Source organism: Thunnus maccoyii, chromosome 4 (assembly GCF_910596095.1).
Source record: "Thunnus maccoyii chromosome 4, fThuMac1.1, whole genome shotgun sequence".
Taxonomy (NCBI): Eukaryota; Metazoa; Chordata; class Actinopteri; order Scombriformes; family Scombridae; genus Thunnus; species Thunnus maccoyii.
In genome coordinates, this window is record NC_056536.1 from 35,225,404 (window position 1) to 35,241,326 (window position 15,923).

Genomic DNA, 15,923 nt, shown 5'->3' on the forward strand with positions numbered 1-15,923 from the left:
CTTTTGCAACAGAACAACTGTGTCTTTGTGAGAGTTTGTGTTCAGTTCAGCTGAGACTCTCATTCTCTCTGTTATTTCCCTCCAGTCTCCTTTTTCCTCTCGTTTCTATGAAGCTTTCTGTCAAGTTGAAACATTTTCATCTCACACGTACGATACAAATTTATTGTTCACTTACTCTGAAATTCATTTTGCATCCTCAGGCAGTTCAGTTAAAGAGGCTGACACACAGATTAAACATACAGTTACATACATAACACATCAAACAGTCACGACAATCATATTCAATTCAATTCAGTTTTATTTATAAAGCACCAAATCACAACAGAAGTTATCTCAGGTCTGTTTCCACATAGAGCAGGTCTGAACTGAACTCTTTAATCTACAGAGACCCAACATTCCTCCATCAGCAGCAGCAGGAAAAACCTCAAGCAGAACCCAACTCTAGGTGGCGCCGTCTGCCTCGACCGGTTGGGTTGAGAGAGAAAAGCAGAACAACAACAACAACAATAGATACATATCACATCATATCCTCTGGATTCAGATCTCATCCAGCAACATGCTGATGTTTGTTAATCACAGTTTAAACTGAGAGACTCTAAATCACCAGACTGAAAAGATGCTGTTAGAGTCTGAATCAGCCACAGGTTGTTCAATAATCTCGTATGAATTCAGATTTGATTATATAGTTTAGTTTAAAGTTTCACAGATCAGCTGTATCACAGCACAATACGACACTCTGAATAACTGATTATAAAACAAAAGAAATGTGGCTACTGGATCCCAAAGACGTGAGTTTACGATGGGAGTAAACACGCTGCTGCATCTTCTTACAAATACATTCTGTATGTCAGTGATAACATCAGCTGTTTGTATGAAGACACTGCTTTCAATTCTACATTGTAAATGGGAGCAGCTGTGGGAGAATTTGCTTTTAGCATATTTCCATTGACTGTATATGCATTTGCACCGCCATTAAAACTCACTTTGTGTAATGAACACTACAGTCTGTAGGAGGCGCTAGCTGGTTTATTTAAGTCAGACTGTTAATCTCATCTCTGTATTCATTCATATTGAATGTTGAGGCTGAAAACTTTTCCTCCAGACGGATGAGTACAGCACATACACCACATTAACTGGCTCCACGAGGGTTAAAACACATTCAGATCAAACTGTGGAAATTTATACCTGGAACCCCCCAAATAGTTTCATCCAATCAGAGAGCACTGTCGGCAGCCCGGTTACTGCTGTCCTAAAAATAGACAGAGGGAGGGATGGAGGGGGAGACGGTGGTGTCGCCGGCGTTACAGCACAATGCTCAGCTGTTTGTTTCCTCTCCGCCTGCTGTTCAGCTCACATCCACTTTATTTACTCACCTCACCACTCGTCCTGCACACAAAGTTCATCCTTCACAAAACACACAAGAGGCTGTCCACAGGTCCTGGTGAGGAGAGGAAATAACAATAATAATAATAATAATAATAATAATAATAATAATAATAATAATAATAATAATAATAATAAAGCTCTATTTATAAAGCACTTTTTTAAACAAAAATTCAACAACGTGCTTCACAGGATCAGATCACAATAAGACTAAAATAATAATAACAATAAGAAAAGACATCAGTGCAGAGAGAAAACATCTGGCGTCGGAGGTTGTGAATGAGTTGTAGTTATGTTACAGTGGATTAAAGTAGTCAATTCAACTACAGATGAAGGTGTGAATGAATTTTTCAGCTTCTTTTTTTGTTAAAAATGACCAAACTCTCACAATATTCTTGAGGTGAATAAAAGCAGATTTTTCTACATTTACAGTCTTTTTAGCATCAAATTCCCTCTTTGTGTTTCCTCGGACAGTGTTTCCCTGTTGAGCTGCAGGTGGAAGTATAGTAACAAAAAGAGGAACTTTGGCACTAAAAAGACTGTAACGTTGAAAGATATCTACTTGATTTGACTCATTTGGACGCTGAAGCTTCATATTAGCTTCAGATAAACTTTTAAATACATTTTTACACAGAAGGAGGACTGTGGATTTTGTCCTCCATCACTTCCATTGTAAGGTCATTATGAAGGGATCTTCTAATGGTCAGTATGAACAGGAGGAATGATTACAGCAAGATAAACAGCTTTAATGTTCATTTGACTGACTGTTGGTTTAAGACTCACTTGTAAAACTGTGAACTCGTCCTTTAAAGTTTGATTTCTGGTTAAATGTTAATAAAGTAAACAAATCTTGTCTTTCAGTGCTTAACCAAGACTACGATCTGTCCCAAACCTTAAAGGACAGGTTCACAATATTCTAGTGTGTCTTAAAACAACAGTCAGGTTTTTCTTGCTGTAATCATCCTCCTGTTCATACTGACTAAACATTAATTGTGACAATATGTTAAGTGTACATATGATCAAAACTCATTCTCTAAAAAGAGACATCTGTGGCAAATTAATTATTTTATATATATATATATATATATATATATGTATATATATATATATATATATATATATTCTGTTAAAGTTTTTGTCTGTTCTCTCTGAAACATGGAGGATGAATATAGAGTGTGAATACATTTCTCTGGTTATCCTCTGACCCTCCGACTGACGACCTCGTGAAAAACACTGCCAGTGAAAAGTTAAAGTTGGAGGTGTGATATTAATAGACCAGCAGCACCTGGCATCGCCATGGTTACCAGGCAGGGGATGAGTGATGTCAGTGCCGGTTCCCATGACAGCCGTCACCACAGTGATGAAGGGCTTTTTGGAGATGAGGTGTCTCCCTGCGAGTTTAGGGAACAAACCTGTCATACAGTCCAACCCCCCCCCCCCCCCCAAATATATATATATATATATATATACAGTACTTACTGTATACACACATGTGACAGAAAACTAAGAGATCCACTGATATCTCACATGAATAAGAGTAGAGTTACTCTTATTAGTTATTCTGTTATTTACATATACAACTGATCCCATAATAAAAAGACAGGGCATTTTTGAACAGGTGGAAAGATGATATGGATCAAATATTTACAGGTAGATTATTCCAGTCAGAGCTTTAAACATAAAGACTTCCTCAGCTGGAGACTCAGAGACTACAGGAACAGAATAAAAGAATAAAAGAGCTGTACAGAGAGGAGAAAGGTACCATGAACTGTTTTAATTAGTGAAGGTAATTGAAATGTATACATTTAAAAATAAAATGTTGCTGTCCTCTTATGATGGGAGTGAATTAAGAGTTTCATACATTGTACAATGATGAGTTGAAAGGACAGCAGAGTCTGTTATAAACTAGACTAAGAGGAAGAAGATTAGGTTTGGATGCAGCCTGATATACAACATCAGCATAATCCAATATTGGTCAAATGAGCTGTGATGAAAGTTTCTTTTAAAAGTAAAAGAAAAATGGTTTCTGGATCGGTAAAGAACATCAATACCAGGGTTCATTTTCTTCACAATATGATTAATTGGAGCCTCAGGCCCAGGTAGCATCAGGACTGGTAATAACACATGAATAACGTCATTAATAAAACTAGAAAAGAGAAGAGGACCCAGAGCTGAGCCCTGAGGCACACCTCATTGTATTAATGTTAAATTGTCATTTCACCTCAATAAGTACAATATCGTATCACCCTTTCAATCTGGCTTTGATCAAATTGTTCCACAACTACTGCTTTATTAAAACTTACAGACAATATTCACTCTGCATCTAATGATAGTAACTTATTAGGAGCAATTTTCATTGATTTGACCAAATCTTTTGATCTGGTCGACCCCTACCTTCTTTTAGCTAAACTTCATTCTGTCACGTATTGCTTTACTTTGGTTCAGTTCTTATCTTCATAACTGAAAACACTGTGTTCTCATACAAGGAAGCAAATCTGATACATAAATTAGTTTTCCAAATACTTTTGCAGTAGGACAGATGGTTGAAACTGGTCTGTAGTCACTGACTTCAAGTACATCGCCCTCTTTGTACAAAGGAGTGAACATTTCCATATGGCAGGTATTTCACGTAAAAACATGTTAAAAACATCACAAAGAGGCAAAATGCAAACGTGGGACAATAATTTCAGTGCCTTCTAACCCAGGACCACTACTCACTTTTAGGTCATTAATGACATCCTGGACCCCGACAGGTGTTTTTCTCCTGAAAGAGAAGAAGCTGTGACAGATATTGTTAAAATCACCAGCAACAGAGGGATCAGGCATTATGGCAGAACTGACCGAGGAGAAATGCTGATTAAATGCTTCAGCAACTAAAAGTGAATCATGTAATATAACAGTATGAACTCTTATATGATTATGTGAATTTTTATGAGCTGCGTTAATTATACTTTTGATTATAATCCAAAATTGTTTAGGATTTTTAAAGTCATGAGCAATATATTCTTTACATATTCATATATTATATTCATATATATATTCATTTTCTTATATTGCCTGATACTAATTAATTTAGATAGTTTAATTTTCCAAATACAGTACACACTTGCATGATCACTGAGGTGCTTGCAGTTGCTTTTAAAAATCTATTTGGGTGTGAAACCAGTATGCAGTCATGTAGATGTACTGATAAATATAGACTAATGATCTCTCCTCTGTAGATTAACGGAGTGGATATTCAAAACAGGGAGGAAGCAGTGGCCATTTTGACCAGAGAGGACAGCATCAACTTCTCCCTGCTGCTGGCTCGACCAGACATAGAGGTGACACAACACGACAAAACACAACACAACCTACATCAATACTCAGGTGATACAGACTGCAGGTAACCATAGCAACTGGTGAAACTAACACCTAATGGAAGAAGTACTCAGATCCTTTTCTGCAGTAAAAGTACTCATACGTCAGTGTACAAATACTTCATTACAAGTAAAAGTCCTGCATGAAAAATCCCACTACAGTAAAAGTACATAAGTATTATGAGCTTGATGTAGTTAAAGTATTGCAGTAAAAGTACATAAGTATTATGAGCTTGATGTAGTTAAAGTATTGCAGTAAAAGTACATAAGTATTATGAGCTTGATGTAGTTAAATTATTGCAGTAAAAGTACATAAGTATTATGAGCTTGATGTAGTTAAAGTATTGCAGTAAAAGTAGTGGTTTGGTCCCTCTGACTGATATATTATTATATATGACATCATTAGATTATTAATAGTGAAGCATCAGTGTTAGAGCAGCATGTTACTGTTGTAGCTGCTGGAGGTGGAGCTAGTTTACACTACTTTATATACAGTTAGCTAGTTTAGTCCAGTGGTTCCCAACCTAGGGGTCGGGCCCCTCCAAAGGGTCAGCAGATAAATCTGAGGGGTGGTGAGATGATTAATGGGAGAGGAAAGAAGAAAAAACAAAGTTCTGATACACAAATCTGTTTTCAGTTTTTGGACTTTTTCTCTAATCTTTGATTTTTGCTGAAATATTGGATCATTTGAACATTTATTGAAATGAAAGCATGTGAGAAGTTTAGAGGGAAAAGATGATGGTGATAATAGTGATGGTGATAATGGTGGTGATGGTGATGGTGGTGGTGGTGGTGATGATGGTGCTGGTGGTGATAATGGTGGTGGTGGTGATGATGATGATGGTGGTGGTGATGATGGTGATGGTGGGGTTGGTGGTGGTGGTGATGGTGATGATGGTGGTGATGGTGATGATGGTGGTGATGGTGATGGTGGTGGTGGTGATGATGGTGGTGGTGATGATGGTGCTGGTGGTGATAATGGTGGTGGTGGTGATGATGATGATGGTGGTGGTGATGATGGTGATGGTGGGGTTGGTGGTGGTGGTGATGGTGATGATGGTGGTGATGGTGATGATGGTGGTGATGGTGATGGTGGTGGTGGTGATGATGGTGATGGTGATGGTGATGGTGGTGGTGATGATGATGATGATGGTGGTGGTAGTGGTGGTGATGGTGCTGGTGGTGATAATGGTGGTTGTGGTGATGATGATGATGATGGTGGGGTTGGTGGTGGTGATGGTGATGGTGATTGTGGTGGTGGTGATGATGATGATGATGGTGGTGGTGATTGTGACGATGGTGATGATGATGATGGTGAAGCTGATGATGGTGATGGTGAAGGTGGTGGTGATGGTGGTGATGATGGTGGGGTTGGTGGTGGTGATGGTGATGGGTGTGATGGTGATGATGATGGTGGTGATGATGGTGGGGTTGGTAGTGGTGATGGTGAAGTGGTGGTGATGATGGTGGGGTTGGTGGTGGTGATGGTGATGGGTGTGATGGTGATGATGATGGTGATGATGGTGGGGTTGGTGGTGGTGATGGTGAAGTGGTGGTGATGATGGTGGTGATGATGGTGGGGTTGGTGGTGGTGATGGTGATGGGTGTGATGGTGATGATGATGGTGGTGATGATGGTGGGGTTGGTGGTGGTGATGGTGGTGATAATGGTGGTGGTGATGGTGATGATGGTGGTGATGATGGTGGTGATGATGGGGTTGGTGGTGGTGGAGATGGTGGTGGTAATGGTGGGGTTGGTGTTGGTGCTGGGGGTGATGGTGATCATGGTGGTGATGTTGGTGGTGGTGATGGTGGTGATGATGGTGAGGTTGGTGGTGATGGTGATCATGGTGTTGATGATGGTGGTGATGATGGTGGTGATGATGGTGAGGTTGGTGGTGATGGTGATCATGGTGTTGATGATGGTGGTGATGATGGTGGGGTTGGTGGTGGTGATGGTGGTGATAATGGTGGTGGTGATGGTGATGATGGTGGTGATGATGGTAGTGATGATGGGGTTGGTGGTGGTGGAGATGGTGGTGGTAATGGTGGGGTTGGTGTTGGTGCTGGGGGTGATGGTGATCATGGTGTTGATGATGATGGTGATGATGGTGGGGTTGGTGGTGGTGATAATGGTGTTGGCGGTGATGGTGATGATGATCATCGTGGTGATGATGGTGGTGGTGGTGAGTAGACACATATTATGTGTCTACTCTGCATGTGCAGTGCCACACACACACGCACACGCGCACACACACACACACACACACACACACACACACACATACACACTCACACACACACACACACACACACACAAACAATAAATGTTTCCAGTATGACAGCAGGTCCCAGACTGTGTGTCCACATCTGCTGACAGAGGAGGAACTGCAACATGGAATATTCATGCATGTCAGTTAAACACACACACACACACACACACACACACACACACACACACACACACACACACACACACTCACACACACACACACACACACACACACACACACACACACTCACACACACACAAACACACACACACACACACACACACACACACACACACAAACACACACACACACACACACACACACACACACACACACACACACACAGACCAAATAAATGAGCTGTCAGTCAGTCAGATCTGCTCATAATGAGAGAACAGGAGATGATGGATGTTTTATCAACTAAGCAAATGAGAAATGAGAAAGATCACAGAAACACCCACAATAATGGTCTGTAAATGTGTGTGTGTGTGTGTGTGTGTGTGTGGTGTGTGTGTGTGTGTGTGTGTGTTTTAGCAATGGGACAAAGGATGGTGAGATATTTCGTCACTTGTCAGATTTGTTCCTGCTGTCCAGAGGATGAAGCCTGTAGATTTTAATGACTGTAATGTTTCCTGTAGCGCCACCTTCAGGATAAACTTTACCTTTTGAGCTCTCCTGTAGGTATTTGGTGTGTAATGAACACTGCAGTGGTGCAATATTTATGCTGGCAGACAGCAGACTGTATTTTATAAAAGAAAACATGGTGAAGATGTGCAGGGGGAGGAGGTGAGGACATCGGAGATGGATGACATGACGAGGACATGAAGGGATGATGGAGAGAGGAGATGGAGGAGTAGATATTTATCCTGTATGTCCTAGTTTCCTCTGTCAAGGTCACACACACACACACACACACACACACACATACCACACACACACACACGTATATCACACAGTAAGTACAGATACACAAGATGATGCATTTCTGTAGGTTCACACACACACACACATGTTTGTATGGGACTGTTCTCCCAAGAAAAAAAGACAGAATCAGTTGTTTCAGCAAGTTTCCCAAAGCGTCTGCTGCAGTGAGAGCGCCCTCCAGTGGTCACAGTAACTCTGACGGGAGCAAAGGAGGAAATCATGTGACGTTATTACAGAGAGACAAAGTCCACGCAGGGAGGAGGTCGAGGTGAATCATGGCTGTGTTATTAGAATCAGACTCAAAGATGATGCTCATTCACTCAGATGAAAATTGGTTGCCTGGCAACACACACTTTAGATTAACTTGCAGGCTTTAAGAGGGTCTTACAAATATAATCATGGATTAAAAATGCATCATAGAAAAAGACATAATTGACTTTGTTTGCAATGTGTCCTGTCAACTCTTCTATAACTGCAGTCTGGGCTGTAGGGGATGTTTTTGTTGCAGTACTACGAGTGGCCACTGGGGCGAATGATATCCAGCTGTCTTAATACATCCATGTGGTGGTGGGACGGGGTCAACTAAACATCTGACTTTACCTCAGGAGATCACTGCTAGTTAGTTCTTTAACGAGACCAGGTCTAAACCTAGTATATAACTGGAGCATGTATGAGTGAAACTGTGTCAGCGGTCGTGTCTATAATGTGAAGTCCTGGATATTAAATGTTCATCTACAGTTTTCTGTTGTGGTCCCAGTGACGTTTGTTGTTAAAGTAAAAAAAAGGTTATAAATGCAGTTGCAACAACAAAACTTTCCATTCATATCTTGAAAGAGAACTTATTTTAATTATAATTATAAATTATTCTAATTATCTGTTAACCCCCCTGCTGTCATGCTGAGTGTTTCATCAGTGATGGTTATGTGGGTGTTTTAACTCCTTCAGGCCTCTCTGAGCCTTTTTTTCTGCCTCTTTCCCAGTCGATGGTCATGGAGGCTGCGGTGGAAATGATCAATGAAAGGAAGCTTTCATAGCTCTCACGTTTATAACTTTATAGCGAGTTTCAGCTCATTGCTGCTCTCATAGTGTCGTTTTCTTTGCCTGCTTTGAAAAAATATCTTCACTGAGAGTTTCTTCAATGAGAAAGACGACACAGACATGCGGAGGACATTCTCCACGTCCTCCTGGGCTCCAAACAGCTCCACAAGGTTGTTTTCTGTTTACCTGATTTCACACATTTAACAACAAGATTTCTACTTTCTCCCTCTCAGAATGACAACCCTGTGGATCCAGAGGAGGACATGGAGCTGACTCTGGAAGGAGGAGGCTACCACTCAAACCCTCAGGCCTCCTCCTGCTCCCTCACCTCCCCACACCTCTCTGGCTACTACCGCCTCCGCCGTGGAGGAGGAGGAGGAGGAGGAGAAGGAGGCAGAGAGGGTGCAGGGGGTGAGGTGGACGATGAGGAGGAAGACGATGAAGAAGGGGAGGAAGGAGAGAAGGGAGGGAAGGAGGACAGAGAGCCACCCGTCCCCCTCCCTCCTCTGCTGAGCCTGGCTCCGCTGCTGTCCAACAGCCAGGAGCTGGACAGCGGAGTCGGCCGCACCGACGACAGCACTCGCTACGAGGAGTCGTCCGAGCACGACCTGCTGGGCGACCAGACCAGCGCCTGCAACACCAACACCACCAACACGCCCGGCAGCACCAGGAAGTTCAGACCGGGACCTAGCCCCAGGTAGGAGCTCAGTCAGAGTCTCCCAGAGCTCCAGGTTAGTGAAGTAAAGATCCGTATCTCAGCAAAAACCCCCCTCCCTCCCTGTTTCCCGCAACCCAGGCCCAGCCCCCGCCCCAGCCCCGGCCTCGGCCCGAGCCCCAGGCCCAGCCCCAGCCCCGGGCACGGCCGAGGAGACACCACCCCTCCTTCTCTCCACCTGCGAGAGCTCCAGCTCAGCTCCGACTCCCTCGCCGGCCTGGACTGGGCGGCAGGAGGAGGACCAGGAGGAGCAGCGTACAGCCCCCACCACCACCACAAGGTAGACTCAAAGAGGTCTTATAAAGGATCATTCTGATGATTTTCTATATTTGTCTTCATGTTTGGATCCAAACCATCAATGAACTGATCTACTAACAAGTATTGTGTTTGTATCAAAGCTGATATATTAAAAACACGTCAGTGAGTCACATCGCTGCGCTGGGTCACAGGTTCCTTCATCATATTGTGAATATTGTAATATTCCTCATAGAGCTCTTTAAAGGCCAAACTACAGGACAATGTTGACATTTTCTGACTTTATTAGTTTCAGCTGAGTAAAGAAACTCTGAATGCCTCTTTGTGCTGATTATAAATGATCAGCATGATGTCAAAAATACAAAAACAATGTCAAAAAGTCGATTTATTAAGTACAATCATGACGTTCTGACATCAGATAATAACGCCTGACGAAGATGTTTGAACATCATAATTATACTTAATAAATTGACTTTTTCTTCCACATAAACATCTAAAAGCCTCTCTGTGATTAATGTCCAGGTATTTGGTCAAACATGTGATGTTATTCAATCAGCACAAAAATAATATCAAGATTAATATGAAATGTGACACATTTCCATTAAAGTCAATTCAGTTTTATTTATAAAGCAACAAATCAGAAGTTATCTCAGGGCTGTTTCCACATAGAGCAGGTCTAGACTGAACTCTTTAATCTACAGAGACCCAACATTCCTCCATCAGCAGCAGGAAAAACTCCCCTTTAACAGGAAGAAACCTGCACCAGAACCCGACTCTAGGTAGCGCCGTCTGCCTCGACCGGCTGGGTTGAGACGTACAAGGGAGGTTGTTAATTGTTAATGTCTGACCTCTGACCTGCAGCACTACCATCACCATCACCACCAGACCCCTCTGACGATGATGATGATGATGCCGGGCCTGACGGAGGAGGAGTGCCAGCGATACCGGGAGCTGCTGGGGGTCAGGTGCCAGTACGAGAGACGTAACGACAAGCAGCAGAAGAATGAACCAGACGGCGCCGAAGCGAAAGACGGCGAGGAGAGAAAAGAGGAAGAGAAGGAAGGAGAGGAGCACGCTCCTTCTTCTTCTCCTTCTTCTTCTTTGGCGGTGGACGTGAACTGCAACGAGACGCCGAACGAACACGAGATGGCGCTGATCGAGGAGGAGCTGCGCCACCTGGAGTTCAAGTGCCGCAACATTCTGCGCGCTCAGAAGATGCAGCAGCTCAGAGAGAGATGTCTGAAAGCCTGGATGATGGAGGAGGAGACGGCGGCGGCTGGAGCCGGGCGACCGAGCCCTCCTGAAGCAGGTAACCATGACAACCGCAGACAGTCTGACATCCTGACTGATCAGTTTAGTAACCATGAAACTGTGAGTCATAACCTGATTCACAAACACAGAAAATGTGACGTTTTGAGTAAAACTCTTCCCTTGAAGGTTCGGATAACGATGATGACGACAACGATGAAGACGATCCTCATCGTCACGAGTTGTCAGCCATCAACGAGCTCCCGGAGCGCGAGCGATCGGACGACAAAGACAGCACCAGCGCCTACAACACCGGAGGGGAGAGCTGCCGCAGCACGCCGCCGGTCAGCACCGAGCAGATCCCGCCTCTCCAGGAAGAGGAGGATGAAGGAGGGAGACGACTGATGTCTCCACCTCCTCTCCTCCCCCTCGGTCGCCTCCCCCCTCTGAACTCCCCCCTCACCCCGCGGCGTCACGGGCGGGACCGAGACAGAGAGAGACGCCACTCGAACCTCACCTTCTCCCCGAACACTTACAGGAAGTACGAGACAGCCAATGGAAATGTGGCGCATGGCTCAAGCTCCACCCCCTCTACGCCCTCCAAGTTCAGGTCTTCTTCATGGTTTTTCCTTTTACATGTTTTTAGAATAAACTTTATAAAATGAGTTTATGTATCAGAGCTGGAAGAAGTACTGAGATCCTTTACTGCAGTAAAAGTACATAAGTATTATGAGCTTGATGTAGTTAAAGTATTGCAGTAAAAGTACATAAGTATTATGAGCTTGATGTAGTTAAAGTATTGCAGTAAAAGTACATAAGTATTATGAGCTTGATGTAGTTAAAGTATTGCAGTAAAAGTACATAAGTATTATGAGCTTGATGTAGTTAAAGTATTGCAGTAAAAGTAGTGGTTTGGTCCCTCTGACTGATATATTATTATATATGACATCATTAGATTATTAATAGTGAAGCATCAGTGTTAGAGCAGCATGTTACTGTTGTAGCTGCTGAAGGTGGAGCTAGTTTACACTACTTTATATACAGTTAGCTAGTTTAGTCCAGTGGTTCCCAACCTAGGGGTCGGGCCCCTCCAAAGGGTCAGCAGATAAATCTGAGGGGTGGTGAGATGATTAATGGGAGAGGAAAGAAGAAAAAACAAAGTTCTGATACACAAATCTGTTTTCAGTCTCTAATCTTTGATTTTTGCTGAAATATTGGATCATTTGAACATTTATTGAAATGAAAGCATGTGAGAAGTTTAGAGGGAAAAATCACTATTTGGTGGAGCTGTTAACAACTCATAGACATGTGAAATGTGACCCCGACTACACACTGCTTTTTGTAAGACGTCAAAAGACAAAAAGGTTGGAAACCACTGGTTTCATCTTTAACAATGTGTTGTATTTTAAAAGCTTGTTATATTATCCATTGTGTCAAATCTTCATCTGAAAAGTAACTAAAGCTGTCAAATAAATGTAGTGGAGTAGAAAGTACAATATTTCCCTCTGAAATGTAGAAAGTAGCATCACATGGAAATACTCAAGTACAGTACAAGTACCTCAAACCTGTACTAAAGTACAGTACTTGAGTAAATGTTTCCAGCTCTGTATGTATGAGAGTTACATTTAAATAACACAAGACAACATGATGTTATTACATCATCAGATCTCTGTCCAGAGAGGCGGGGTCATCTTCAAGAAGGGGCGTGGCTGATGGAGGGCGGGGCTCCAGAGCAGGTAAGAAATATCCGTTTCTACATTTGTTAACTGCAGTGATTATTCTCTACAGTAGTGTTTCAATACTCACACAAACAAGACTTCAAAGACTAGAAACTAGAAATTCAGACCAGAGAAAACAAACAAAGTTTTTTCCTGCTCAAGTTTTAAGTTCCTTAATATTATATACATATACATATACATATATATATATATATATTGCTTGTACAATGACAGATAATGGACAGACATTTCTAGCAAAAGATGATCTCCATCAATCTCCTAAATAATGCTATTGAAAGCTTATTTTACAGTCCAGCTACTTGCCTTGCCAGGTGCTGCTGCTCCAGTGTGTTCCTGTCATTCAGTCACAGTTAAGATCATTAACTGACAACGTTTCAAGAACCCAGAATCTCATTTGAAACACTCCCTGCTGTTCTGACAGTATATCAGAAACCATCTGGATAAACATATTCAGTCCAAACTCGTTTCCCAGACTGTGACTCTGCTTCCTGTCCAGACGGGCTGCAGTCACGTCAGGCTTTATTTACGACGTTTGACTGAAAGTTATTCTCACGTCGTGTCCGTTGCAGGTGGAGCCCCTGACAGGCCGGGAGGTGGAAGCGCAGAGTCCAGCCCCTACTTCACCCGGCGACTCCACGGCCACGCCAAACCGTTAGAGCGCTACCAGAGCTGCATGACTCTGCCGTCGGAGGGCCTGGTGGACCCGCTGGACCGGGTGAGAGACAGAGCGAGAGCAGAGGGCGAGGAGAGAGGGATGGGTACAGGCAGCAGCGGCCCGGCCAGCCCCAGGAGTGTGAACAGCGCCCCCTGCGGTCTGGAGGACCGTCGCACGGCCTCCCGGTTAGGACTGGCTTTACCGCTCGGCCTGACGCACTCGTCACCAACCGCCTCCCCGCAACGCATGGAGTGGAAGGTAAATATGAGACTGACAGGCGTCACCAACAGATGTTCAGAGACACTTCAGTTCTCTCAAACTTCTTCCACTCACAAATAGATCTTTTCAGTCTAAATGAGTGTCTGTGTGTTTGCCTGCCTCACATTTAAAGACGATAGTCTGACACAGAGTTTTATTCATGAAAAGATCCCGACAGAACTTCAAAAAGAACATAAACACGTCCAGGATGCAGGAATAAAGACTTCTGTAAAAGACATTTCAGTTTTCAGATTCTCAATACATTTGCAAAAAGTTCTGAAAACAGCTAAACATCTGCACAGTTCTGAACATAATTATATAGTTTAGAAAGGCTCACATCTATGGATGAAAAAGGTCCCACAATTTTATCCATTTAAAATCTATAAACTACAACACAGTAAAGTCTCAATACTTCTGTTTATTGTGATCTATATCTGAGAAATATTATTAATATCTTGATATTGATTTCAGCCACAGCCCTGATGTAAAGTATACAGTCAATGATCTAAACATGTATTAACTGAAGAACTGCTCTGTGAAGTTATCAAATCAAACCCATTTCCTAAATGACGCTGCAAGCATCAAGAGTAGAAATCCTCTTTTCTACACATGATGCTCACAGAGGGCTTAAAGGAAACCTCCCGGCCTGCCTGGAAATGCCTGATTTTATCCCGACTGTGACAAGACAAGAGACTGATGTGTCCCGTTTGTGTTCAGGTGAAGATCCGCAGCGACGGCACTCGCTATGTGGCGAAGCGGCCGGTCCGAGATCGTCTGCTGAAGGCCAGAGCCATGAAGATCAGAGAGGAACGCAGCGGCATGACGACCGACGACGACGCCGCCAGCGAGATGAAACAGGTAGAAGAGCAGAGCTGAGCTCACACAGAGAACAGAGATATAAACATATACACACCTCACCAGCACAGCATCGATCATACAGCGATAAACCTTCTCTGAACTGTGCTCCGTCAGGGCCGATACTGGAGCAAAGAGGAGAGGAAGCAGCAGCTGCTGAGAGCCAGAGAGTACCGACGAAGAAGAGAGTTCATGATGCAGAGCCGCCTGGACTACCTCCGAGGAGACAGGTCGACAAATCCAGTCTGCTGCTGATTTATATGAAGGCTGTAGAGATTGTTTTCTTCATGGTTTGTCACATCCATGAGCTCCAAGTCCAAGTAGGGGAGACCAGGGACAGTTGGCACTGGTACAGTCCATTTGCTATATTATAAACTGCAATGTGTCAACTAGTGAAACAATGTATTTAAGTGGTTTTATGAAATATGTACAGGTTGCAAAACTGATTTAAATAAAGTCACTCCACTGTTACAACTGTCCCAGTATCACCAGCCATGTTTTCACCTCATGTGAACTAGCTTGACTGCTAGTTTGACACATGTTAGCCGTTTCTATTTGTAGCTTATAAAACAGTGATTCTAATAATCATTTGTTTGGATTCCTAGACATTAGATCTCAGCACAGTATCAAAAAAACACTTTTGCTGGTAAGTGTCTCTGGGAGTTTCAAACGTGGCTCCTTTTTTTGTTATGAAGAAGACAATCTAACTGAGCATGTGCAGAGTGAGTGTGGTCACTGTAGCTTGTTTCTGATTGGAGGAATTCAAGGTGTTACAACTGTCCCTGGTCTCCCCTACACAAGAATCACAGACCCGGCACACTACGGGTTTGTGTCAGTGGACGTGGTGTCTGCTGCGTTTAAATGAAGGCTGGTGCTGACCTGAATCAACAACAACATAACAGGCGGAGACTGTAAACAGACGATATGATGTACAGAGTCTGGTGTCGGGCAGATATCTGAGTTCTATCTCTTCTATCTATTTTCTATCTGTCAATCTCAAAATACACACTGCAGAAGCCATAAATGCAAAACAAAGTAAACTCAGTGATACAGAGGGTCCCTGAACCACAGACACAAAACCAAATGAACCAAACAAGGAGCTTCACTCACCAATCAGGTGACACTGAATCCAATCATATCATTTGTAAAATAAATATTATTAAAGTTGATATTATAATGGTGTCTTTGTATCTGGGCTCAGGGACAATATTCATAATCAAAT

General features: G+C 43.0%; 1 protein-coding gene across 1 annotated transcript in view; it reads left to right on the top strand.

Moving 5' to 3' along the window:
- LOC121895765 (PDZ domain-containing protein 4-like) overlaps positions 1 to 15,923 on the top strand; it is a 29,947-nt gene that overhangs the window by 12,250 nt on the left and 1,774 nt on the right. The window contains exons 8-16 of the mRNA XM_042409187.1: positions 4,605 to 4,706; positions 9,210 to 9,673; positions 9,773 to 9,971; positions 10,808 to 11,255; positions 11,384 to 11,804; positions 12,860 to 12,930; positions 13,503 to 13,846; positions 14,564 to 14,704; positions 14,819 to 14,931. Of these exons, the coding sequence (XP_042265121.1) occupies positions 4,605 to 4,706; positions 9,210 to 9,673; positions 9,773 to 9,971; positions 10,808 to 11,255; positions 11,384 to 11,804; positions 12,860 to 12,930; positions 13,503 to 13,846; positions 14,564 to 14,704; positions 14,819 to 14,931 (2,303 nt within the window). The remainder of the gene's footprint in view (positions 1 to 4,604; positions 4,707 to 9,209; positions 9,674 to 9,772; positions 9,972 to 10,807; positions 11,256 to 11,383; positions 11,805 to 12,859; positions 12,931 to 13,502; positions 13,847 to 14,563; positions 14,705 to 14,818; positions 14,932 to 15,923) is intronic.